The sequence below is a fragment of the Marmota flaviventris genome, chromosome 2 (genome assembly GCF_047511675.1).
Source record: "Marmota flaviventris isolate mMarFla1 chromosome 2, mMarFla1.hap1, whole genome shotgun sequence".
Classification (NCBI taxonomy): domain Eukaryota; kingdom Metazoa; phylum Chordata; class Mammalia; order Rodentia; family Sciuridae; genus Marmota; species Marmota flaviventris.
Window position 1 is genome coordinate 181,945,213 of NC_092499.1, and position 26,898 is coordinate 181,972,110.

Consider the following 26,898-nt stretch of genomic DNA (forward strand, 5'->3'; position numbering starts at 1 on the left):
TAATTCTTAAAGTGGTTTTAAATATTTTATTTTGTGACTTAGGGATTTGCAGTGAGAAAAACCAAAGTAATTTGATAACTGTTGGGGTTCATTGTAAAATGAGCTTCCCACGCTTCTTGATGTGACTGTTGCCCCGCACAAGGGTGTGGTAGTCAGGAGGTATCTGTCTGCCTGCAGCCAATGCAGGGTGCTGGGGGAGCTGCTCATTAGTGAACTGCTCATTAGTCTGATTTTTAAATAGTATGGCAAAATATACATAACAAGATTTACCATTTCAACCATTTTTAAGTGTACAGTTCAGTGGCATTAAGTATTTTCTCCTGTGATACAGCTGTCACCACCCCAAAGTGAAACTGTACACATTAAACACTCTCTCCATTCCCCACACCACACCCCAGCAAGCACCATTCTGCTTTCTGTCTCTGTGAATTTGATTACTCCAGGTGCCTCATTCACTAGCCCTTTTTTTTTTTTTTTCATTTATTTATTCATTTTTGTATGTGGTGCTGAGGATTGAACCCAGGGTCTCGCATGTGCGAGGCGAGTGCTCTACCGTTGAGCCACAACACCAGCCCCTCATTAGCCCTTTTTAAGGATATATATTTGAAAAGCTGTTGGGGGTATCTCTGAGTAATTAACTCTTAGGAAGATGATTCTCCAAGTTAATGCACACTGCAAAGCTGAGCTTGTGTGTGGCTGTGTTCCAGCAGAACTGCTAAAGGACTGATGATCTCTTGGGAGGGCTTCCTCCAGAGGCAGCCTTGCTCCCAAAGCCCTTGGTGCTGTGAGGAGCCTGTCCGCAAACACCCACCACCCCAACCCCACCCTTCCACCCCCGCCACCAATTTTTTGGGATTGGCTAATTTCACCATGGAGGCAGGAGATGGGTTAGGGAAGACCATGGATCTAATCGTAGAACCCAGGCATAATACCTCCAATTGCCACTTATTTGCTTTAGGATTTAGAGCAAGTCCCTCTACTTTTAGCCTCAGCTTCCTCTGCTGGGAAATGGGACAACACTGCCCAGAATCAGTGAGACAGTAATAAACTTCCCTTTGCAGCCTTGAGAATCCTCATTTAGTGTCCAGTGTGGTAAAATGCAATGAAACTAGGAATCATAGAGACTGAGAAGTAAGGTGACTTGTCCAAGATCATGTAGCACTTAACTGCCAACACTGGGTTGAAACCCAGCTACTCTTACTCAGTAGGTTTAGTATTCCTTGTTGGTCAGTCTTTCAAAGAACAGTGGACTTTTTAGTGGTTGCTTTCCCATCATTATTGTATTTAAAACATTGCCTGAGAAGCTCCTGCATTGTTGAACCTGCAAGGCAGATGGGGGCAGAAGTAAAGGTTTTGGTAGGGATGATGATTCTGCATCAAAGGAACAGCATCTTTTTAAAATTTTTTTAAAATTGCAAAATTCTGACAACAGATGCATTATTCATATTACATACACAATTTTTCATATCTCTGGTTGTACACCAAGTAGAGTCACATCCTTCGTGTCTTCATACATGTACTTAGGGTAATGATGACCATCACATTCTACCGTCTTTCTTACCCTTATACCCCCTCCATTTCACTCCCTCCCCCTTTCCCCTTTGTCCTATCTAGAGTTCATTTAATCCTCCCATTCTCCCCGCCCACACAGCATATTATGAATCAGCATCCTTAAATCAGAGAAATCATTTGGCATTTGGTTTTTTGGGATTGGCTAATTTCACTTAGCATTATATTCTCCAGCTCCATCCATTTACCTGCAAATGTGCCATGATTTTATTCTCTTTTAATGCTGAGTAATATTCCATTGTGTAATATACCACATTTTCTTTATCCATTCATCTACTGAAGGGCATCTGGGTTGGTTCCACAATTTAGCTATTGTGAATTGTGCGATAATAAACATTGATGTGGCTGTGTCCCTGTATTATGCTGTTTTTAAGTCTTTTGGGTATAGACCGAGGAGTGGGATAGCTGGGTCAAATGGTGGCTCCATTCCCAGTTTCCCAAGGATTCTCCATACTACTTTCCATATTAGCTGCACCAATTTGCAGTTCCCCCAGCAGTGTATGAGTATACCTTTTTCCCCACATCCTCACCAACACTTACTGTTGTTTGTATTCTTCATAGCTGTCATTCTGACTGGAGTGAGATGAAATCTTGGAATAGTTTTGATTTGTATTTCTGTAATTGCTAGAGATGTTGAATATTTTTTCATATATTTGTTGATTGATTGTATATCTTCTTCTGAGAAGTGTTTGTTCAGTTCTTTGGCCCATTTATTGATTGGGTTATTTGTTTTTTTTTGGTGTTAAGATTTTTTAGGGGCTGTGATTGTGGCTCAGTGGTAGAGTGCTCGTTTAGCATGCACATGAGGCACTGGGTTCAATCCTCAGCACCACATAAATGTAAAATAAAGATATTGTGTCCACCTAAAAAACTAAAAAATAAATACTTAAAAAAAAAAGATTTTTTAGTTTTTTTAATACATCCTAGAGATTAGTGCTCTGTCTGGCGTGCATGTGGTAAAAATTTGTTTGAAATTAGTAGGCTCTCTATTCACCTCACTGATTGTTCAGAACAGCATCTTAAAGTGTTTATGTGGCGGTTATCTTGCCTAGTGATAGCAAGTACATTACACTTGGCAATTATTCTTAATATTGGACCTATGGTAGCAGCACCAGTCACTCACAGCACTCCCACGTAGCCTGGTCACACTTTCAGGAGTCTTCTCAACACAGGCAGGAAACCAGAAGTAATGTGCCAGGTGGAACCTGAATGCCATCCCCTGGTGCCACCCCCAACCTAATTCAGCTCCTCACTTTTACCAATGGGTGGCAATCCTGAGAGGGTAACATACTGTTTAAGGGGCAAGTGATGTCACAGGTCTCTTTGTGAGAGTAGAAAAGGGTCTGACAGGACAGCCTGAAGCTTGGGAAAGTGTGTTGGTAAAAACATCAGGGCAGACGATCTCCTTAGAGGGATAGAAGTTGTTAAGGTAAAATCCACTTTCTTCAGGTGCTCCTCGAGATGCTGGCTTGAGCTTAGGGTCTTTGTGAAAGTGTAATGTTGCCACATCCCACCTGCTTATAGGAAGGGCAAACTTAACGTTTTAAGACTTCTAAGCTCTGTAGGATTGTGTGTGTCAGTCTTACTGACACGAGCTGGTATTTTTGCTGCTTGTGAAACTGAATACCATGAAGATTGGGTCCTGGAGGTTGAAACCTGTAAGGTTTGCATTCACTTAACAGATAGAGTATGACTTTGCTGTGTGATGCTGAGCAGAGCCCTCAACCTCTCTGAGGCTGTTTCCTTAGCAACACCAGGGTAGATGGTGAAACTATCTTTTTGTGTGGATCAAATATAAGATGCAGTATAAGGACTTCAGATAGTGACTGGACTTCTGCAATAGTCAGTTCTTGAACAGATGGCAAATACCTGGTAACTAGGCTTGTTAGTCAATAATATTTAGATAGTTCTTAGGGTGTGGCTAACACTGTGCCATGTCGGGGCAGGGTATTATGGACAGGAGCGGTGATTAATGATCTTTCAAAAAAATGTTCCTTAATGCATCGTGTTGTGCTTTCAGAAGTGTTTGGGAGGAGAATTGAGCAGTGAGGGATATGGGGGCATGATGGAGTAGCACAGTCACGGCTCGATCATTCTCCTCTGTCTTCTGTACACCAAGCCCCCTCTCACAGGCTCTACTTGCTGAGTCCTCAGAGTCTTCCAAAGCCAAGTTAGAGATGGAGTCCTACCTCACAAGTGTCAGCAAGCATTTACCTGGTGCCTCTTCTGGTCCAGGGATGGAGTTGGAGATGTGAACCACATGGTCCCTGACTTCTGGAAGCTCAGGGTCTAAAGGCAGATGCAGGAACATAAACAGGTATAAACACACAGTGATGGACAGGGAGCTGTGGGACACCTAAACACGGGTGCTGGCCCAGTGAGGAGCCACAGAGGGTCCTGGGGAGACTGTAGGAAGGCTTTTTGGAGGAGTGATGCTGGCACAGACCTAGAGAAAGAAGCAGAATTAGTGAGGAAGAAGGCTGTTCACAGCCTGTGCCAATACCTGGAAGCTGAGAATACAGTGTGTTGGCATGAAGAGGGTGTTGACAAGAAGCTGGAGAGATGGTTGGCAAGGCCAGGAGGCCTGTGGTCCCTACACCAAAGTGTTACAAGCATGGTGTGGTGGGGTGGGGTGGATAGCTGTGTACTCAGGCAGGATGCTGAACCTTCCTCAGCACAGCCCATTGGAGAGACTATGACCCCTCACCTCTGCTCAGGCCAAGAATTCCTGGTTTCTGACCTGCCAAATCCCCAGCAGCTATGGGGCCCCTGAAGCTATCCTAGTGTCGGTTCCTCACCCACCAGGCCCTTTCCCACCTGACTGTTCAGGAACTCTCACAGGAGCTTTAGATAGTTCTCACGGTAAGCCAGTATCACTTTCATTTTATAGATGGAGGAATTGAGGCCCAGGGAGCCCAAGTCAGATGCTGAGTGAACATGGGAAACAGGGACTCCAAATCTTCAGTCAGTAGCACATAACCAAGTATTTCCTGGGGGCAGGGAGGAGTGAACAAGTGTCAGCTGATCTCATTCTGGGGTTGAACTTAAATAGGGGCTCTTGTGCTGTGGATTCCCCAAAGGTGTTGAAGCCTTGATTTTGCCGTCTGAGGTCCTAATGTCCTCATGTCATTTCCCTTGTGACTAGGCTGCATAAACATTTTCCTTTTCTGCTTATTGGCAGCAGTTCTCTGGAGGCAAAAAAAAAAGTTTGAACTATGAATGTCACATACACAAAGATGATGTCCAATATCACATCCAGAACTGGATATGAAATAAGAGGGCAAAGAAAGCATCTCAGGCCTGGGAAGAATCCTGAGGGTCACACCTGTGGAGGCTTGAGTCCCCTTCCAGCATCCACTGTGCTTGTGTCCTGCCATGCTGGCCATCTTCTAGGCCCCTCTTCCGTCTTTGGCCAGCTCCACCTCTTCAAAGTCCCCTCTTTATAGGAGCAGTCGTCTGCTTCCCCTTAACAGCCCTTCCCCCGGGGCCACATGCATGTGATGCTCTTCTAGGTATTTGAGGACAGTAATCATGCCTTTCCCAACTGGCCCTCCTCCAGGCTATCCAGCCCAGTCTCTGCAAGCAACCCCTCCCATTTATACCAGGCATGACTTGTCACATGCCCCCTTTGTGATAAGTATGTCACAGATGTCACTTGTTGAATCAGTTCCAGGCTTTCTCAGGCTGCTTCATATGGCTGCCATGGTGCCCAGTCAGGAGTAGAAATGTCATTGTCGTCTCTGCACTTTACTATGATTTTCTTCAGGACAAGAACTACATATCCTAGTCCCTGGTGCCAGCCCAGGGTACAGTGCATGATGTCCCCTGTGCAAATAAGCTCTTGCTATAGTGGAATGGTGGAATGGATTGGAGACTCCTCCCTGTGCAAGTTACCCTCTTCTCTTCAGGCTCCAGTTTGACCACATCCCTTGTCCTAGAATTGCCAGCAGCACTACAGTATTGTCCAGAATTCAGTGGAGACAGCCCCTTTCTGGTCCTGTGCCTTCCTCTGTCAGGGTAGCCTCAGATGTGTCTGTGATAGCAAAGTCACTAAGGCACTTTTCCACATACTGCTTTTCTTTTTTTAGTGGCTTTACTCCTAAACCTGGGATCTTTTTTATATATCATAACTTTTTAAAATTGTAGATGGACACAATACCTTTATTTTATTTCTTTATTTTTATGTGGTGCTGAGCATTGAACGCAGTGCCTCCATGTGCTAGGCAGGTACTATACCACTAAGCTACAACCCCAGCCCCAAACCCAGGATGTTAATGTAAGATCTGAGGAGGTGGCCTCTCCCCTCCTGTGTCTCTAGGTCTGGGCCTGAATGACACAGAGCGAGCAGCATTGCTTGTGCTGACCTGAACTGAACTCATGGTTTTCCCCATTCAGTCCTGTGCTGTTCTTTTCAGTCCATCTCTCTGGCTACCCAGGGTTCTTGGCTCTTGCTTCTGTCACCTGATATACCACCTGTCACTCCAGGCACAGTGAATGAGCCTATTAACACCTTCTCTCTATTCTGGGATGCACTTGGTCATTCAGAATGATGAAAGAGGCTAGCAATCGAGGTGCATACGGTCTGGCGGTGTCTGGCTTTGCACACTGGACACAAGGTCTCCAGCAGCTTTTGAAAAGCCCAACTTTTGTGACCCTATCACCAGGGTTTGACGTCAGCTCTCCAGAAGTGTGGGTATTTTTTTGAGGCTCTTTCCAAGTAGCACTTACCAGCCTGGGCTCCAGGGACCTCAGGGCTTTGGAAAGGTAGCAACAAGGCTGACCTTTTAAAACCAATATTTGAAAAGCCCAATAGTATTTAAACAGCCAAATCTTGCCAGGCACAGTGGCACATGCCTGTAATCCCACCACTCAAGAGGCTGATAACAAATTTGAGGCCAGCCTCAGGAACTTAGTGAAGGCCTGCAATGTAGTGAGACCCTGCCTCATAAAAAAAGGGGGGAGGGGCCTGGGGATGTGGCTCAGTGGTTGAATACCCTTGGGTTCAATCCCCAGTCCCAGAATAATAACAACAGCAGCAAAAGCCAAATCTTGCAATCTCTTCCCGTCACTCCCTCAGCAGGCCAGATGTGCTGTACATGTCCAGCTTTTGCACTGGGCTGGAGCCGAGGCAGCTCATAACTGTGGACATCTTCTACTCACCAGTGGCCCCACACGTAGTTATAGCTTTGATATACAAGACAAAGCCCGCAGCTTAGGAGCTGGCATCACCAGGGGTAGTGATAAGAAGGTGTCCCAGAGGGTAGAACAGACACTGCAAATAGGTCTCTGAGGATAACTAAGCTGATATCTGGCAGGTTCCAGCACTGGATGGGTGAGGGGTGAGTGTTGTCCTTTGAGTTGCTTACTGGATATGGTAGAAGTAGTGATAGAAATGGTTTTTGGAAAACGACTTGCTATTTGGGTGTCCCCAGTCAGTGACTGGAGGAGGCAGGGCTCAGCCACAAGTGGCTGCCCCTCCCCCAATGCCTGAGCTGGTGTTCTCAGTTTGGAGGGAACAAGGAACACCTCACACTCAGAGCCCAGGCTAGGGTCCCAACACTTCCACCTGATCCTGAGTGTGTTTGCCTCTCCCGAATTTCCCCATGTGTACTATGAGAGATTGAATTAGTCTAGTGGGCCTCAGAATACCATATGAGGGGGCTGGGGCTGTAGCTCAATTGCAGAGTGCTTGCCTAGCTCATGTGAGGCACTGGGTTCGATACTCAGCACCACATAAAAATAAAATAAAGCTATTGTGTCCAACTACAACTAAAAAACAAACATCTTAATTAATTAATTAATTAATTAAAGGCATGCCATCCATCTACAACTACAAAAAAAAAAACCTAAAAAAATAACCATATGAGGGTTTTCTGTTTTTTTTTTTTTTTTTTTATGGTGGAAAAAAGGAAAATGAAGCTACTTCACGGTACCTGGAGTAGATGGGAGTCTGCAGAGCCTTCCTGAGGCTCCTTTGGGGAATCCCTAGAACCTGATTTGGAAATCTCTGTAATTACTCTATTAGTTCTGAGTCCTCCACCCCCAGCCCTGGAATTCAGAGGTTTCTTGTCCTCTTTCCAGTCTAGCACCCTACCAACTGTGTGGCCTGGGACACGTGACTCCACCTCTGTAGGCCTTACTTTGCAGGCTATGGTGAGACTCCACCAAACTGAAGAAATCTTCATTGGCTGAGAAGCCCATGTCAGGGCTCCTGGTGTTCCTGGACAAATAGGGCAGTAGGCAGCAGTGTCACAGGCAGGAAGTTGCTTTTTTAGCCATGTCCTGGGGGCAGCAGGCCCCTCTCCCCATGGCCAGCAAAGCCAAAGGCTTTCACCATCCAACCACAAGGAAATAGTGAAACCCTGCTTAAGGACCCAAGGAATAAGGGCCCATTTGTGCCCTTATGGGGGACCTGGCCTGACCAAGATCTCAGACAGGCCCTGGCAACTAGCACCTAACCCCCTGCCCGGAAGTGTGGCTAAGCAGTTGATAGAAGTACTGGCTCTGTTCCAAAAGCCTGGGCTCCGAGCCTGGTGATTCCGAGTATGGACTGTGCGACCCTGGGTGATTCACTTTTCTAAGCCTCAAGGTTTTTTTCCTGTGTGTAGTGGGAACACTAGACATGCTGAATAGTTAGAGACTGATGTAGCTGAAGAATTTTGTGCCAGGCCAGTTCACATCCAGTCCCAGGCAACAAGAGAGGCCCTGGAGCTTCTGGAGTCTCTCAGCCAACAACCCCTGATCCCCTGAGCAGTGGCCCTGAACTGTGAGTCTGTCTAGAGGACACTTTTTACCCTCTCCCCCACTTCCTCCGGCATGAGAATGTCAGGAAAGCCCCTCACACCCTTGACCCCAACTGGGATGTGAATACCTCTCCCAAGGAGCAGCTGGCAGCGGGTAGTGGGGTAGGGGCACTGCCCTGGGAACCAAGCAAGTCCCTCTCAGGCAGTTGTTCCAGGCCATGAATGGGGATAGCCATCTGCACTCTGAAGGGAGCTGTCCTGTCACTGTGGTACCCTGATGTCAAGAGCCTGAAACCAGAGTTGGCCTGCCAGGGGGGCTTTCCCTGCTTCGCCTAGTGGGAACTAAGCCATTACCAGAAGTGCTTCTGGCTGCCCCCATTATAAGATTCCCTGAGGATCCTACCTTTTCTTTGAAAGGGGAGGCTCTTATGGCCGGGCTTCCTTGGGAGCAGGAGAAGGGGACTGAAACTCCAAAGGAGATGAGAGGTCTGAAGGCAACTGCTCCAGTGGTCACAGGCTATGTGCCACCGTCTGTTAGCTGGAAAGACATACCTGCACAGTATTTCTTGAAACTGTGAACTGACTTCATTAGAGAGTTCAGAGGTTTTATGTATTTTTTTAAATCCAGATTTCTAGCTTCTTTTGCACATTTGGCATCTCTTACAGTGCTATGCCCAGTCTCCACATGGCAGATATGGGCCAAAGGGGTTTGATGACCTGTAGACATTTGAATTTGTGAGCCCCATTCAAGGTCAACCCATTTAGCTTATAGCTGAGAACACCAAGGCCCAAAAGGGTTGCTGGCCCTGCCCCAGGTACATGACCCATTATGGCCATTGTTGCCTTTAGGACCTGGCAGCCTGGCCTCACAAAGCACAGCTAAAAGTGAAATGCCTGTTCTCTCACCTATAAAACATCAGTGATCATTACCTCCCCTTCCGGAGCTGTCTGGATAAAGTCAGCCCCAGCCCAGGACTGGCTCACTGATGGTTCTTTACAATCTGTGCACATGATGCCTCTTGCTTGCAAAGTGTTGCTGAAAGCCCGCTTACTTTCTTTCAAGAATGGTAATTTTTCAAATAATTTCCAACTCCCTGTTGCTTAGGGTTTGTTGAGCTCTCATTCCCATAGCCTTGTTGCCCGACTTAAAGTAGAGCTATTCAAAGCTCTACCTCCTATCAAATTGTGCTGTTATGGGGGTGGATGTGAGTGTGTGCTGGGGTCTGACCCGAAGGAGGTTCAGAGCCCTGGCCTAGGCCTTACTGATTCCAACTCAGAGCCAGGAGTAAGTCATTCTGCTTCCCCAAGCCTAGAGATTTATTCATTCTTTCAATTTACTGAGCCTCACCATGTATTGGCCTTGGTGCTAGGAAAACATGGTAATAATATAAGATACCCAAGGTACTTGACCTCAGGGACCTATGTTAGATACTCAAGTTCCCTAAATGGTAGGGGGGAGACAAAAGATAAGAGAACTGGAAGTGATCAGTGCCTGAATGAAACAAACAGTATCCTCAAACAAGGAGGCAGGGCGGTCAGGGAGGCCTCATTGAAGATATGACCCTTGAACTGAGGTCAGGTTAAGAAGCAGACTTGCACAGATGAGAAGACAGGAAGCAGCAGGCTAAAGGCCCTGGGGTGGGAGCTACCTGGATCATTTTATATATATATATATATCTTTAGTTGTAGATGGACACAGTGCCTTTATTTTTATGTGGTGTTGAGGATCAAATCCAGGGCCTCAGACATGCTAGGCAAGAGCTCTACTACTGAGCCACAACCCCAGCCCACTACCTGGAGCATTTTAGAAATAGCAAAGAGGCTGCTGTGTCTGAACAAGGGCAGAGGCTGGAGAGGGTAGGCAGAAACCAGTTTTTGTAATGGCTGAGGTCAGCACAGTGGATTTTATTCGTCATGAAGTGGGGATGAACTTTAAAAGGGGAAGAAGTAATCCAGTTTGTGTTTTTTAAAACTTAGGATTCAGCCAGGCTCAGTGGCACATACCTATAATCCAAGCAACTCAGGAGGCTGAGGCAGGAGGATTGCAAATTTGAAGCAGCCTCAGCAACTTATTAAGGCCCTAAGCAACTTAGTGAGACCCTGTCTCAAAAAATAAAAAAGGACTGGGAATGTGGCTCAGTGGTAAAGTGCCCCTGGGTTCAATTCCCAGTACCAAAAACAAAAACTTCAGGACTCAAAGAGTGATTTTGAGTTAGTCAGACCACAAATAAGAGAGGGTAAGAGGGCTGAGGCCACAGGCCTCTGTAATAATATTGGTTTCCTGGCAAGGGATTGAGCTGCCAATGGAGGAAGGGTAGGAATGTGTAGCTGAGTACATGAGGTCCCCTCTCCCCGGAGAGCAAGGCTAGTGTGGGGGAGGAGAAGATTCAGATTCATTCTGGACTTGCTCAGCTTGAGATGGCCTTGGACTTCCCTGCCTAATTGCCAAGTACACTGGAACTTTTGTGATAATAGGTGATAACATCCTCACTGTTGTCAGGGCATGTGTGCTATAAAATATTCTGACCGGGCTGGGGTTGTGGCTCAGTGGTAGAGTGCTCGCCTAGGACATGCGAGGCCCTGGGTTCAATCCTCAGCACCACATAAAAATAAATTTAAAAAAAATATTCTGACCACAGCCCAAACTGGAGGGACTTTTAAGAGGGATGCTGTGGACAGGAAGAAGCTACCTCTGTTCCCATTTTACAGATGGCCCCAGGAAGCCAAGGACCCCCAACTGAAAAGAGGCAGTCCACTCTTATTCTCCTTGCCTTGATCCCCAGCTATTTTCCACCAGCTAGACTACCTCAGTTCCACTTGGCCATGCTGTGCCCTGCTCAGCATCTGTCTTCCCATGCCTTAGGCTGCTGATCCTTTGCTCACAGAGATCCCTTTACCACAAGGCCCCAGATTGTCTCCCAGGAGGTGATCACTCCCCTTCATCCAGAAATCATGGTAGCAGGAGTGGCAGGGTCACCATGATTATAGAACACTTTACATCTTTCATCTATTTGGCTCCTTTCCAGAACACACTGGATATCACACCCCATTTTGTGGGTGGCCAAGGCTGCTGCCTCCCTCTATCCTCCTGGAGTTGGTACCGTGTAGCGGGCAGAGAGTAGGGCTCAGCCTTTGGGTAGCCTGAGTTCAAGCCCCAGCCTAACACTGCCTTGCTGGGAGTTGAGCAAGGGCGAATTTCTTCATCACTCTGTAAAATGGGATAGTGACAGAACCTACCTCTTAGGTCCTGGTTTTGAGGATTCGGTGAGTTTGCATGCAGCTGAAGTCAGTGCTCTGTAGTCATAGCGAATACCATTGTTCCCATGGACAAGATGGAGTCGCTGCAAGCCTATAGTCACATTCCCCAGCAAACCTTTACCTTGTTTTATATGTGATTCTGCTTAAAGACTCTTAATATAATAGGTGGTTCATTAACATTGAACTTGTGGCCAACAGTGCTGACTCAGCCCTGAATGAAGCATATCTAACTCACTTTTTTCCATAAGACACATTGCAGCCTTCTGTACTTAGAACACTAGACAGCACTTCATCAGTAACTTGGAGATTTTAAACCAACAACACCACAAAAATGGTAGAAGTGTAGTACTAAACAGACTATGAGAAGGACACTGACTTACTTTATGAAAGCTAAAATGAAAATGGGGAGTGTCACATTATTCCACCTCAGCTGTGAATGTGTGTGAGTGACTGAAAAAGCCCCTCAAGTATGGGTCTTATGGTTACAAGTAAATTTAAGTGAGTAGGTAAATTCCCACATGCAGAGTTCATGAATAATGAGGATCAACTGTACAAGAAGTGCTTGCCCAGGCCTGGCTCCAGCCAGTAAGGTCAGCTGTTACCCTCAGAATCATTATAAACAGGACTACATCTTGGCTTTTGTGCAAGCCTAACAGGACAGGGCTGGCTCCCTGAGCTTTGTGGACATTTTCACCAGTGTGAAACCTTTGTAACCTATTGAGCTATAGACATTAGGGCCTAAAGCAGGTACAGATTCTGGAGGCCCTGAATACCCCCATGAAGGGGTATTCCAGAAATGGGAAAAGCGTAGTTCCAAGTCCTTTGGCACCATCAAAAGTTTTCAAACAAAGTAGTGACATGGTTGGATTCCTCAGGTGGCCAGGGTAGGAGGGACAGGAAGGGCAACATTGGAGTTGGAAGGCCAGGGAGCAGAATTGTGTAAGGAGATCTAGAGGAGGCTGGCTGTAGACCAGAGAAAGGAAGGATGGGACAAAAAGTTGGGGAGAGCCTAGTTAGGGGAACAGTAGAGGATCCTAGATGAACTTGAGAGGGTGTTGGCCAGAGAAGTGCCAGTCTGGTGTTGCTAACTCTTGAGGCACAGTGAGGGAAGTGGCGCTCAGATTGCAATAGAGGGGCTGTCAACAGAGAAGTGGCTCTAAGAGGGTCTTCTGTACCTGATCCTGACCTATCCGCTTGGAATTCTTTCCTAGTTTCCCCAGCTGTGCAGGGAAGGAAATGGGAAAGGAGGGAGGAATTTGCAACCAGGTGGGTGGGAGCCTTTGAATTCTTTTTTTGCCATAGATCACAAGTGAAACACCTGGTTTGGTTGCATGGTTGACAGACTTATTGGGTGGGAGAGGGAACAGGCCCTGACCCTTCCTCCAACAAGCTCTTTCTTAAGCCGGCAGAGGTAGCATAGGGAGGTCAGGGTACCTGGCTCTGTCTGATGCCAGCCCTCTCCACTCCTGTGGGCCTAGAGTTGTCCCCTACCTTCTCTGTAAGGCCTGCTGCCACAGCTCTCACACTGTGACTGTGCTCCTCTTGAGGAGTCTAGGACCCCTCTTCTCTAGCCCCCTGCCAGGCTCACACCCTTGAGAGCCAGTTTGCCAAGCTGCCTTCAGGATCAAATCCAGCCTTGTCTCCAGTGCACTTGTAGGATCAGACTCCAAATCTCTCAGGAAATTGAGTCACAGCTACTCCTGAGTGTCTGGATCTCTGTTTGGCCACCTTGTATACCTTGACATAGAAAATAAAATAAGGAAAAAAATTTGTTCTTACCTGATTAATTGGTGGATAAAATCTTGGGAGAGAAAACAGAAACAATGAGACAAAGACAGCTTCTACTTTGAAGAAGCAAGAACTTGTGCACTAGGAATAGGAAGGCTGGGCTAGATGTCTAGGCCCAGGGACAAACTGAACAGAGGCTGCACAGCACAACTGGTTCCTTTCTGAGGCTTGGCATGAGGGACCTGCATGGCTGAGACTAGGGGCTGGGCAAGCATTCAGCCCACCTGATGTGTCTCTATGCTGTGTCCTAGCAGGCGCTTCATCTTTGAAAATAAGTGCAAGGACCATCTGGAGCAGTCAAGCTGCAGGAGTATTCATACCCGACACCCAGGTGTCCCAGGAAAACAAGTTTTCCAGAGTGAATGGAGAAAGAGTTGGACTCATATGCCATCTTGTAAATTGTGACATGTAGAGCATCTCTCTAAGGTAGAGAGGACAGCAGTCACAACCTGGAGGATTGGGAGCCTCCCAGCTCCAACATCTTGGGTCTTTGGGCACTTACTTCCCTCTAAAAGCTTGTTTTTGTGGTACTTGGGATTAAACCCAGGGCCTCATGCATGCTAGGCAAGCACTCTACCACTGATTTACATTACCAGTCCTATTTATTTATTTTATTTTAAGACAGTGTCTTGCAAAGTTGCTGAGGCTGGCCTTGAACTTGAGAATCTCCTGCCTCATCTTCCCAGGTAGCTGGGACTATAAGTGTGTACCACCACGCCTGGCTCCTCTCTATAAAATTTAATTGGCAGATGATGGCTATGTGCCCTCTGGGCCAGGCACTGGGTCACCAATACACAAGGGACGTGCTAAGTCAGGGGCATGACCACAGCCCAAGTGTTTCATGATGCACAGAGAAAGGAGGGGGACTGGCTGTCTGGACCAGAAAGAACTGGGGTAAAAAGGCTGGCAGAAGGACAAGAAGTACTAAGAGCAGGGAGAAGTGTTCTAGCAGGAAGAGGTGCATGTGCAAAGGCCTGGGTGCATGAACCTGTGGTGTGTTTTGTTCTCTGAAGTTGGAAGGGGCATGCTGAGGGGTGGGCAAGTAGAAGATGAAGCTGCAGAGATGGGTGGGTGGGGACCAAGCCAAAGGGACTCTGAATTGGGGAATGGGTCTGCAATCTCAGATGCTAAAGTGTTAGGAGGCTTCCCTGTCACCAAATAATCTTGATTTTGGGCACCTGAAGGTTTTTTGTAGTGATAATGAGGTTTACTTTCTCATTCAACAAATATTTATTGACAGCCTTCTGTGCTTGAGTCATTACCCTGGGCCTCTGCCAAGACAGTTTCCCCCTACTTTCACACCCCCCCGCCCACACACACACACGCATGCCCCCTACTGCTCCTGGCCTGTACCTGGCAACAGATTCTTAAAAGAGCAGATAAATGATGGCAACTCTGACAGAGGTTCCTGGGTGATGGAGAAAGGAGCGTAGTCAGGGAAGGGCTCTCAGAGAAAGTAACACTAGAAACATGTAAGGAACTGAAGTGGGCAGAGATGGATTGAGATGTTGGCAGGGCCAAGGGTGAGGCGTTGGCCTGTGTTTCCTGCATGCAGGCTCTGGAAATGAGGTAAGGCTCCACACCCCTGCCCTGGGAGTGGGTCTCAGAGCAGAGATGCCCACTCCCAGGGAGGCCTCAGCCCCCCAAACCCTCTTAATTGCACCATTTATCTGTTTGTGACCTGAACCCCAGGAGACAGAGAATCCAAGATAAGTTTACTTTTATCACATTTGGCCCTTACTGCATCTGACCTGGCCTCTCACCAGTTCACTTTCCCTCCAATGACTGCCTACTTTGCGTGCTTCAGCAGGACCCTGGACCTTGTCAGCTCTGAGAGAATAGTTGGAGCTCTGCCTTCTGTCCAGACTGCTGACTGTGAGCAGCCCTGTTGTCTCCCAAGAGAAGGGGTACCTCTTCCCTACCACACCCTGGAGACCATCACACATACTGACTCCTTATAGCCTGTATTAGCCCCACCTCAGAGATGGACACCAGGACTTTGACTGGGATCACACAGCCTCAGCCAGGCTTTAGTTCCCACACAGTAATTATTGCACTCTTACAGGGCAGATTCATTTTCATTTTGAGCAAATTGGGGCTGGTTTCACTGGGGTTTTTGTTTGTTTGTTTGTTTTGGTTTTGTTTTTGGTACTAGGTATTGAACTCAGAGACACTTGACCCCTAAGCCACACCCCCAGCGCTAGTTTGTATTTTATTTTCAGAGACAAGGTCTCACTGAATTGCTTATTAGCACCTCGCTTTTGCCAAGGCTGGCTTTGAACTCGAGATCTTCCTGCCTCCACCTCCCAGGCCACTGGGATTAGAGGTGTATGCCACCGTGCCTGGCAGCTTCAATGTTTTAATCTAGTGTGGAAAGCCTCTCCCATCACCAGCACCCAAACCTGGGACTTTCTAGGCCAAACAAATCCATTCCTGAAATCCCAGTGAACCGGTGCTATTGGTTGGGCTCTGTAGTGGTTGGCTTCAACTGCTGCTATAAGTGTCCAGTTCTTGGGGGGAACTTCCCCTGGGCTGATCAGAGAATCAGTAGCTAGGGAGTGGTAGAAATCTGGCCCAGTTCCCTCTGTACCCAACACCAGTGGGATCAGGCCAGGCTGAGCCTGACTTCTGTGATACAGCCCAATTCATTACTCCCTTTCTACAAGGAGACAGGGCTACACACCAGCAAATGACAGAGCTGGGATTTGAATCAGGCTTTTCATGTTCATAACCACCAAAGGAGTATTCAAATGATAGAACTTCAAGTAAGAGGGAATGAAGGGATCCTGTCAGCGATGGGAGGCTCTACACCTGTCCTTGAATGAAAAAATGTATGGAGTCAGTCATGGTGGCGCACACCTGTAATCCCAGCAACTTGGGAGACTGAGGCAGGAGAGTCCCTGAGTTTAAAGCCAACCTCAGCAACTTAGCAAGGTCGTGAGCAACTTGGAGAGACCCTATCTTAAAATAAAATATAAAAAAAGGGCTGGGGATGTGGCTCAAGCGGTAGCGCTCTCGCTTGGCATGCGTGCAGCCCGGGTTCGATCCTCAGCACCACATACAAAGATGTTGTGTCCACCGATAACTAAAAAATAAATATTAAAATTCTCTCTCTCTCTCTCCCTCTCTCAAAAAAAATATATATATATAAAAAGGGCTGGGGTTGTTACTCAGTTGTTAAGCACCCCTGGGTTCAATCCCCAGTACCAAAGAAAAAAAAAGAATGAGAAGATGAGTTTGCCACAGGCTCTGTGAATGTGGTGTGCTCTTACCCAGTTAGAACCACACCTCCACCCTACCCACTGAATAGATGAGGATACTGAAAGGGCCAGAGGGCAAGCGGGCCTTCTTCTTGCCTGAGAAGAGACAGGCCTGGAAACCAAGTCTCTGCCTTTCAGCCCTTCCTACCCCAGCAGTGAGATCTTAGCTCAGGCATGGCCTTGCAGCTGGCCCCAGAGCCCAGCTGTGGGAACATAGTGAAGGCCTCAAACACCTGCAGCCCCTGCCCAGCTGGGAGGGGCCTAAGGCCTGGGGAACAGAGTAAGGTAGCTGTGCAAGTCAAGCAGATGTGGTTGACATGGACTAAGGCATGTTATTTAGCCTTTCTGAGCTTTGTGTGCCCCATCTGTAAAATGGGCATGATTGATACCCCACCTCATAGAATCTCTGTGCATCTTAAGTTACAAAGCCCCAAAGCTGCTGGATACAACTTAGTAAATGACCCAAGTTTGGGCCATCAGCCTGTGTATTAGGGTCAGCCAGGAACAGACACTCTTGTTCCCTGAGCAGGTTTGCCTCCTTTTGTGCAAGGTTGTAAGTGGAGGATCATCTGATGACCTAACCTTGCCTTCTACTCCATTGTGGACTTTCTTTTCTTGACCCAGAGATGAGGCTGTCTTGCCCTTTATAGGTTGGCAACCAGAGATTGTAAGTGTGTCTGTCTGGGAGGTCCCTGAATTTCCTCAAGGCCTAAGCAAGGCTGGGAAATTTTGAACAGAATGGAAAGTGTTCTGGGTCAGAGCTCCTAGAACATATCACCTCCAGATTAAGCTGGGCACAGGACCTAGCTTCCAGCTCCCTGGGCTTTTCTGTTGTGGTTTCTGTTACTTTAGAATTTCTCATTTCATTCCCATTTCTCTGCTGATGAGGGTTTTTAGTTTTTGAAATCCAATACAGAGCCTGGCTTCATAGATGTCTCTTGGATGAAAGACAGATGGATTTTTTTTTTTTTTAACTGAATTTTTCCACCCATGCTGGGAATTGAATCTAGGGCCTTGTGCATGTGAGGCAAGCCAACTGAGCTATTTCCCCAGCCCTTAACTGAATTTTTCATATTTTGGTAATTGTAGATTCACATGCAGTGTAAGAAATAATGTGAAGGGATCCCTTTAGCTGCATGCAGTGGTGCACAGCTGTAAAGCAGCTTGGAAGACTTAGGTGGGAAGATCACAAGTTTGAAGCTAGCCTGTACAACTTAGTGAGGTCCTGTCTCAAATTTTTAAAAAGTAATAAAAGGGCTATAAATGTAGCTCAGTGGTAGACCACTTGTCTAGAATGTATGAGACTGTGGGTTCAGTCCCTAGTATGGTACCAGAAAAGGTGGGGCAGACAGGGTTTCCTGTGTATTGACCTTTACCCAGTATTTTTCTATGGTAAAATCTTGCAAAACTGTAGGACCATCTCACATCCAAAATATGGACATAGTTACAGTCCACCCAGTCTATTTGTATTTCCCCAGTTTCTGTCATACTCACATGTGCACATTTGTTTAATTCTGTGCAGTTTCATAACACATGCAGATATAATGATTCCCAGTCAAGATGCTAATCCAGGCCATCACCACATAGGGTCCCTCTTGTTTTTAAACCACACCTACTTTTCTCTTGCTCATCCTGTCAGCTTTCCCCCTCAGTTCTCCTACCCCAGTACTGGCAATTACTAATTTCTTCTCCATCTCTGAAATTAAGTCATTGCAAGAATTTTATAGCTAGGCATGGTGGCACAGGCCTATAATCCCAACAACTCGGGAGGCTTAGGCAGGAGGATCGTGAATTCAAAACCAGCCTCAGCAACTTAGGCCCTAAGCAGCTTAGTGAGACCCTGTCTCTAAATAAAAAAATACCAAATAGGCTGGGGATGTTGCTCAGTGGTTAAACACCCCTGGATTCAATCTCTAGTAACTTAAAAAAAAAAAAAAAAGAATTTTATCAAGATAGAATTATATAGGATGGAACTTTTTGAAATTGCTTTTTTTCACTCAGCATAATTTGCTTGTGATTTTTTCCAGATTGTTGCTTATAACAATCATTCATTCATTCTTATTGCTGAGGAGTATTCCATGGTATGGGTGTACCACAGTACATTTAACCATTCACCCACTGACAGACATCTAGGTTGTTTCCAGCTTTTGGCTGTTACAAATAAAGCTGCCCTGAACATTCTCGCTATAATTCCTGTGGGATAAATGCCCAAGGGTGCAGTTGCTGGGTTTTATGCTAATTGCATGTTTGATTTTATAAGAAAATGCATTCTGTTTTCAGGGTGGTTTGTGCCATCAGTCTGTCCACATCCACATAACATTTAATGTTATCACTTCCTTTTAGCTCTTCTGATAGATTTGTGTAGTAATACTGCATAGTATGTGCAATTTGCAGGAAGAAGGATTTTGCTCTCCCTTATCCGTGTCCCCTATGGCACTGGGCCTTGTTTTGTGAGTTGCTGTTGGGCTATCACCATCTGTGTGAGTGGTAGCTTTTGAAGGCAGGGCTTATCTGGCTGCCACTCCCAGGATGAGGCAGGGCTTTTTTTGATTCCCACAGGGCAGAGGGCACCTGCAGTTAAGGTGCTGAGAAAGGACAGTGGGCAGACCCAGCCCTCGCAGAGGCAGCACTCCTGGAAGAGCACCTTCTGTTTCCAACAGTGCAGCCTCCGAGAAGCAAAACACTGGCCTGTGGTATCCTATGCCATGCTGAGTGCCCTACCCAGGCGGGGCTAGGAATGTGATTCAGAAATTTCTCAGAGCCCACTTTTGGTAGCTTCTGATTCCCTGAATCTTAGCAGAAGACAGGGAGTTGGACCAGGCGTGATGGAGTCTTGGGGATGGTAGGTTGTTATGTGGGTAGTCACATGAGGAGGAGGAGGTGGGGTGATAAAGGCAAGATGGAAAGGGGTTAGCCAAGTCCTGAAAGATAAGTTCATCTTTGAAAAGATGGGAAGGCACATCCACACAGAAGGAAGAGATAGGGTGAAAAGAAGAAGGAAAAGACCGGGGAGGAGTAGGTGTCTCAGCGACTGTGAGGAAAGCAAAGTTAACCATTCCTCGGCTGTCTTGAGCTCCACTGCTACCACCACCTCTTCCCGGCATGGGTCAGGCTCTGTCCCAGCCTTGGGGCTTTGAACTTAAGTGCACCTGGCCATCTATCCTATGCCCCAGCTGAATAATACCTTTGTGTGTGACTGAGGTGGACAGTGTCCTTGGTTAATGTTGCATTCCCTCCTAGCCTTGGCCTCAAATGGTGGTGGGCAGGGCCTGTGAGTGTCTATCTTGGTTGTTGGGAACCTCATATTCTTGTTCCACAGGTCCTCATAGAGGTAATGTCTGAGGCTGGAGTTAGGGCCAGGTCAGGCAGGGTCTCAGTCTTGAAAGGGGCTTCAGAGGGTTGGAGGCTTCACTTTCTCCTCTCACCAACCTACAGGTTCATCATGCCTAGTGGCATATAAGAAGACCCCACCACCAGTCCCTCCACGTACCACATCAAAGCCTTTCATCTCCGTCACAGTCCAGAGCAGTACCGAGTCTGCCCAGGACACCTACCTGGACAGCCAGGACCACAAGAGTGAGGTGACAAGCCAGTCGGGCCTAAGCAACTCATCAGACAGCCTAGACAGCAATACCCGACCACCAAGCGTGACACGGGGCGGAATCACCCCAGCCCCTGAAGCCCCAGAGCCACCTCCAAAACATGCAGCTTTGAAGAACGAACAAGGGACCCTGACCAGCTCCGAGTCTCACTCTGAGGCCATCCCCAAACGGAAACTGTCATCAATAGGAATACAAGTAGGAGCCCCTTTTGCACTGTGTCCTCAGTCCATTCTGTGCACCTGCCTGCGTGTAATTACATCTGGCGGAGGCCCACTAGGTCTCTTGGGAAAAGGTGGTTTATCTGTCAATTTTGGGGGTCTCCTCCAAGGGGCTGAGCCAAACTTCACTCAGGCATGCTCTCCTCGTGTCCACCCACCATGCTGCAGAGCCTGCGCCGTGGGCATATATTCCTGCTCCTCTGGTGGGTTATCCCAGTGAATGTAGTTACACTCAGCCAGCCATCTCCTGTCCACTGTTTGCTGTCCACTGTCTGTCTGTCCACTCCACCCTTTGCCCTGCCAGCCAACCCATGGGAGGCAGGACTGGCCTAACAGTTCTTTAATCTAAGGTCAGCTCGGGTACGGAAGCCATAGCCCCGCTTGGCAGTGGGAACAGCGCGGAACATTAACACCGAAGGGTCACGGGCCCAGGACCCAGGGCCCTTGAGCTGTGGGGGTTGCTCAAGGGGATCTTTGCCCAGAGCCCTCTCGGGCCTTGGGGACAGGTAGGTGGCTTGAGGCACCAGGCTCATGTCAAATTGAAAAGTATGATGCCGGTCCCAAAGCCTCCATCCATGGGAAATGGACCAGTGAGATGGTTCCTCAGGGCCATGTGGCCTAAGCCAGAGGGCCCTGCCAGAAGCCAAATGCCACTACACACTCATATCCATGGCAACCAGCAGGAAGGAGCACCCGTTTTCCCCTTCCCTGCCTTGTGGAACCTCCTGCATGCACCCAACATTAGCAGTGTGTCTTCTGTTAGCTGAGTGGGGCCAACTTGGGCTGCCTAATAGTTTTCAGGAGTTGCTTTAAATCAAGAGTGAGAGGACTCTGTCTGCCTCGGTCCTTCAGACTAAAGGAGAAAGTAGGGCACACTCAAGGCAAAGAGAGAGAGGCTGCTACAGTGGGTAGAGAGCTCAGGGAGAGGTAGAACCCTTCCAGGGGTGGATCAAAGTGGTGTGCACTGGGGCTTAGGGCTGAAGGGATTTTCATTTCCCCAGCCACCCCTGTGCGAGTGAATGTGGCCAAGCTAATGAGAAAACACTAGCATGGAAAAGAACGTGGGACACAAGGACATTGAATGGAATAGAGAAAGCTTACGGGGCAGGTCCTTTCACTGGACTAGCTTGTACCTGCCAAGAGGCATCTCCAGGCTTTGGTTTCCCTGTGTATACACAGGAAGGAAGTTGGCCAGGAGACTCTCCTGTTTTCTGTGCTCCTGCTGGCTCCATCCAGCTGGGCTTCTTCATAGGGACTCACCCCCCACTTTGTCCAGCCTCTCCAGATGGGATTCTCGGGAGCATGGAGTAACCTGTAATCCCAGCCACCCATCTTTAGGCAGCCCACTCTCTTTTTGGCCAAACCAGATCCTCCTATCTTCCCAGAAGGCCCAAGAGAACTAGGACATCCTTGTCCTTTTACATAAAACAGGACAAAATCATTCTTGGACTCATTCTGAGTGTCTCTTTCCCTGGCTTCATCCTGTCCCTTGTTCTCACTGCAGCTCCGTGAAGATACAGTGATGCTGCTCCCCCTCAGCTGGCTCTTGCCTGGGGGCGATATGGCTACATCCCCATGCCAGAAAGCTTCCCTAGTCCCTGTTCTGTTCATGAAACAAAGTGACTGGACAGTTCCAGTTTCTGAGGCTACCCTGACCCCTCATTCTCAAGCCATGATGAGAGGGCTGGTCTGGATGCTCCTTTGTCCCAGAAGAGATGGGCAGGCCCAGGGCACTGCTCTTGCCACATTTCCTCCCCTTTACAAAACAAGTGTTGGCGTGGCGTCGGCTCTGCTGCCCACTCATGCTGAAGGAGGCCTCACTATGACCAACTGTGATTGAGACCCAGGGACAGCATCTCATAGTGTTCCGGGCTTCACTAATTCTTGCTTTGGTGGCAGTTCTCAAACCCAGTACCACTGTCCACAGTTTGCCGTTGGTCCAGGGTCTCCAACCTGCCCTTCCAGGCTTCAGCCGCAGGGTTGGGGGAGTGATCTTTGCCTCAAGACAGCCCCCAGCTTCAACTGCACCAGATAACGGCTATGGCTTTGTGTGTGTGTGTGTGTTCTCTTTCTCTTTCGTTGTCCTTTTTTTTCTTCTCTCTGATGCGTGTAAAGGAGAGGACTAGAAGGAACGGTTCCCACCTCTCGGACGACAACGGACCCAAAGCGATCGATGTGATGGCACCCTCCTCAGAGTAGGGAAAGCCAGTCATCTCCACCCCACCCCACCTCCCGCCTCCGCGCGAATGAGCAGTGCCCGGCTTAACCTGGTCCGGCCTCGGGCCTACGTGCAGTGTCCGCATGCCTCGTGTCTGTCTGTCCACACGTCCGTTTGCGTCGTCCCACTAATGTGAATTTCAGCAGCAAGTGTGGTGTTTGTTTTTTATTTTTGTCTTTGTCTCCGTGCCGTTGCTGTCATTGTCCTTCAATAAGGTTGACTGCATTCAGCCAGTGCCAAAAGAGGAGCCCAGTCCCGCTACCAAATTCCAGTCCATCGGGGTTCAGGTAGAGGACGACTGGCGGTAAGTTGGACAGAGGTGGTGGCCGCTTCTCCCCCTCCTCTCCCTCCCTCTGCTCTCACCTCTCCTGCTCTCCCTAACCCACTTCTCCTTGCTGGATTTCTAGTAACCAAGCTGGGTTTGGGGTGCTGGCGTGGCCCAGGCGTGGGAGGCTGGGCAGGGGGTGGGTGGATGGACAAATGAGCACTTGCTCTGTGAGACCAGTCAGCCCACGGGGGCCAAGGCTGGGCTGGGACATGGCCCCAGCTAACCTGATGTTGGTGGTCTTCCTGGCCCCACTGCAGTAAACAGGCAACCTTATGACCTTGTCCTCGTGTGTGTGTGCGTGCGTGTGGGTATGGGTGGGACGGGGCAAGGGCTGAGCAGAGAATGAGACGGGGGCTGTGGGACCCGCTTCAGGCGCATGGTGAGCAGATGATGCATCCGTTTCTCTGTCTCCCGTGTGTCCGGGTCAATTGGCCTCTGGTCTCTGGCCCTTTTGGTGACTCGCTCCTTCCTGTCCCTACCCCATCCACCCCCCACCCACAGAAGCAGCGCCCCCTCTCACAGTATGTCCTCCCGACGGGACACAGACTCCGATACCCAGGATGCCAATGACTCCAGCTGTAAGTCATCTGAGAGGAGCCTCCCGGACTGTACCCCACACCCCAATTCCATCAGCATTGATGCCGGCCCCCGGCAGGCCCCCAAGATTGCCCAGATCAAGCGCAACCTCTCCTATGGAGACAACAGCGACCCTGCCCTTGAGGCATCCTCGCTGCCCCCACCTGACCCCTGGCTCGAGACCTCCTCCAGCTCCCCATCAGAGCCAGCACAGCCTGGGGCCTGCCGCCGAGATGGCTACTGGTTCTTGAAGCTACTTCAGGCAGAGACAGAGCGGCTGGAAGGCTGGTGCTGCCAGATGGACAAGGAGACCAAAGAGAACAACCTCTCTGAAGAAGGTGTGTACTGTAAGAATGACCCCCTGGGGCAAGGGAACAGGGGCACATGGCTGTTCTCCAGCTTTTGGCCAGCCTAGGCCTCTGGGGAGAGTCTCTTAGATTTTGTTCTTGAGCCAGTTTTACTTTCATTTTTTTCCTTTCTGCCATCCATCTTTACCTACCAACTAAATGTCTTTCTAGTTAGGACTAAGACTAAGGCAATAGCTGCTAGTCGTGTAGGCTATGGGCTCAGCCACACATGAATTTGCATCCCAGCTCTTCCCTACTAATGACGTGACCTTACTCAGGTTACTCTGAGGCTATTTCCTAATCCTCCTCTTGAATTGCATAGGCGTGTTGTGAGGATTGAATGTGATGGTTGGTGTGAAGGGCCTGATGGAGTGCGGAACACAGAGAAAGTTGGTACCATAATTGTTCCATCAACAACTCCTTATTGTTTGTTGTGTGCCAAACACCAGAAATCTGACAGAGCCTTGATAGGATGTTAGGAACAGAAGTTTTCTACTTTTCCACTTACCATCTCTATCTATACCATGCCTAAAAAAAAAAAAAAAATCCTAAGAAATGAGTTTAAGAAAGAACTAGATCGAGCTGGAGTATAGCTCAGTGGCAGAGTACTTGCCTAGCAGCAAAGCAAGAAAAGGCAGGCCCTTGGGAAGCTCCAGCCTATTGCTCTGCACTGACCTCATTCAGCCAAAGTTCTGCTTCCCATTAATTCCTCCTCCACAAAAGTTCAGGAAGGACAGGTCTTCATAGTGTCCAATACGATAGATTCACATTCCAGTAACCCTGCCAGGGTGGCCCGAGGAGTGTACCCTTTGATGATTTACAGCGCGCTTTGGAATCAGTTTTTATGGTCCTCTAGGCCAGTTCCCAGCTTTGATACACCCAGGTGTGTAGGGAACTGTTGTGGGGTATGTGCCTAATAACTTTATACAATGAGGTATTTAAAAAAATCAAACCAGAGGCAAGGATCAGAAAACACCCAAGGCGCCTGACAAACTATCCTGCCACTTCCCACTGCAGTCTTCCCCACTGCTAGCTCTGATCAGATGTCTGTTCTGGTATTTGCTTCCATGTTTCTTTTTCTTTTCTTTTCTTTATATAATTTTATTTTATTTATTTATTTTTTATGTGGTGCTAAGGGTTGAACCCAGTGCCTCACGTGTGCTAGGCAAGCGTTCTACCACTGGGCTACAGTCCCAGTCCTTCATGTTTCTTTTTTAAAATGTGATTACTTTCTATTTCCTCTCTAAAATTAGTCATCATTATGTGGTGATTTCATGTTATAATAAATGAGTGTTAGACCTATCAAAAGACCTCCACCTCCTGCACCCCACCCTCCACATATGACCTCATGTGGATTTTTGCTAAGTAACAGCCAATGCTTCTGTTTACTATGAGTATGCAGCTATTGTTTACTACATTCTAATTTATTATTTCAGTTTCTTTTTTAATACATTCTGTTTTTCCTAGAATGATTACTTCCTTTGTGGTACATTCTGTTTTCTAAATTTGTCGGGACAGGGTTACTGGTGATTGAACTCTGGGCTTTGCACATGCTAGGAAAGTGCTGTGGCACTGAACTACATCCCCAGTCCTTTTTATTTTTATTTATTTATTTTGTGTGTGTGTGGTGCTGAGGAGTGAACCCCAGGGCTTGTGCATGCAAGGCAAGCACTCTAACAACTGAGCTGTATCCCCAGCCCCACTTTTTATTTTAATCTTTTTGAGATTAATCGTTCTAGTTAAGTTGTTCAGATTGGCTTCAAACTTTAGATCCCCCTGCCTTAGCCTCCAGAGTAGCTGGAATTACAAATGTGTGCCATTAGGCCTGGTTCATTTTCTAAATTCTTTTTTTTTAAATATTTATTTATTTATTTATGTATCTTTTAGTTTTTAGGTGGATACATTAGTTTGTTTTTATGTGGTGCTGAGGATCGAACCCAGTGCCTCATGCATGCTAGGTGAGCACTGTACCACTGAGCTACCACCCCAGCCCCATTTTTCCTAAATTCTTATTTGTAATTTCTCTACCTGCTCCACCAGATCCACCAACGCTCATCAATAGTATTTTCCAAATCATCAGATAAATCTCATGATTTCATATTTTTCCTGCCCCCTTGTCCTCTGCTTGGGCCTGGTTTATTGTTCTGCTGTTTAGCTGCTGTCCCTGAGATTTTTCCTTGCAACACCAGGGATTGTCCTTGGCATTTTTCCATGATGGGCATCCTGCTTTTTCGACCACATGGTCTTCTGCTTTCTTGGTTTTTGTCTGTCATTTTACTGGAATACATTAGAAAGAAATTTTTGGAAACTGTGCATGTATTCATTTCTCCCTATTTGTGATAGGGTCTTTCAAATGCTAACAAGTCCACTCTTACCATTGAGCCACATCCCAGCCCTGTAACAGCTTTATTGAGATATAATTCACATACCATAAAATTGACCCTTTTAATGTGTACAATTCCGTGACATTTAGTACATTCACATTGTTGTGCAACCATCATTTCTACCTAATTCCAAATTTTTTTTTTTTTTTTTTTTGGTACTGGAGATTGAACTCAGGGGCACTCAACCACTGAGCCACATCCCTAGCCCTATTTTATATTTTATTTAGAGACAGAGTCTCACTGAGTTGCTCAGCCCCTCGATGTTGCTGTCTTTGAACTCCAATCCTCCTGCCTCAGCTTCCCAAGCCACTGGGATTATAGGTGTATACCACTGTGCCCAGAACATTTTAATCTCCCCAAAAGGATACTCCATATTCATAAACTGTCTTTCCCCCACCATCAATAGGCAGCTACTAATCTGCTTTCTGTCTCTATATAATTTGCTTAATGTAGACATTTCATATCAATGGAATCATATAATATGTGATCTTTTGTGTCTGACTTCTTTCACACAGCATGTTTTCAAGGAAAGTTCATCCATGTTGTAGCATGTTTCCATACTTCATTCATTTTTTGTTGCCAAATAGCATTCTATTTTATGAATATA

The 26,898-nt window shown here is 47.4% G+C and overlaps 1 protein-coding gene across 5 annotated transcripts in view; it reads left to right on the forward strand.

The window, feature by feature from the left end:
• Positions 1-26,898, forward strand: part of Dlgap4 (DLG associated protein 4) — a 77,174-nt gene that overhangs the window by 35,126 nt on the left and 15,150 nt on the right. For 3 of the 5 annotated variants that reach the window (XM_027945155.2, XM_027945158.2, XM_027945159.2), the window contains 3 exons: positions 20,054-20,415; positions 22,872-22,960; positions 23,486-23,898. In XM_027945155.2, the coding sequence (XP_027800956.1) occupies positions 20,054-20,415; positions 22,872-22,960; positions 23,486-23,898 (864 nt within the window). Of the gene's footprint in view, positions 1-20,053; positions 20,416-22,553; positions 22,634-22,871; positions 22,961-23,485; positions 23,899-26,898 lie in introns of those variants that run through there. The other 2 variants (XM_027945157.2, XM_027945161.2) reach the window with 2 other exon arrangements.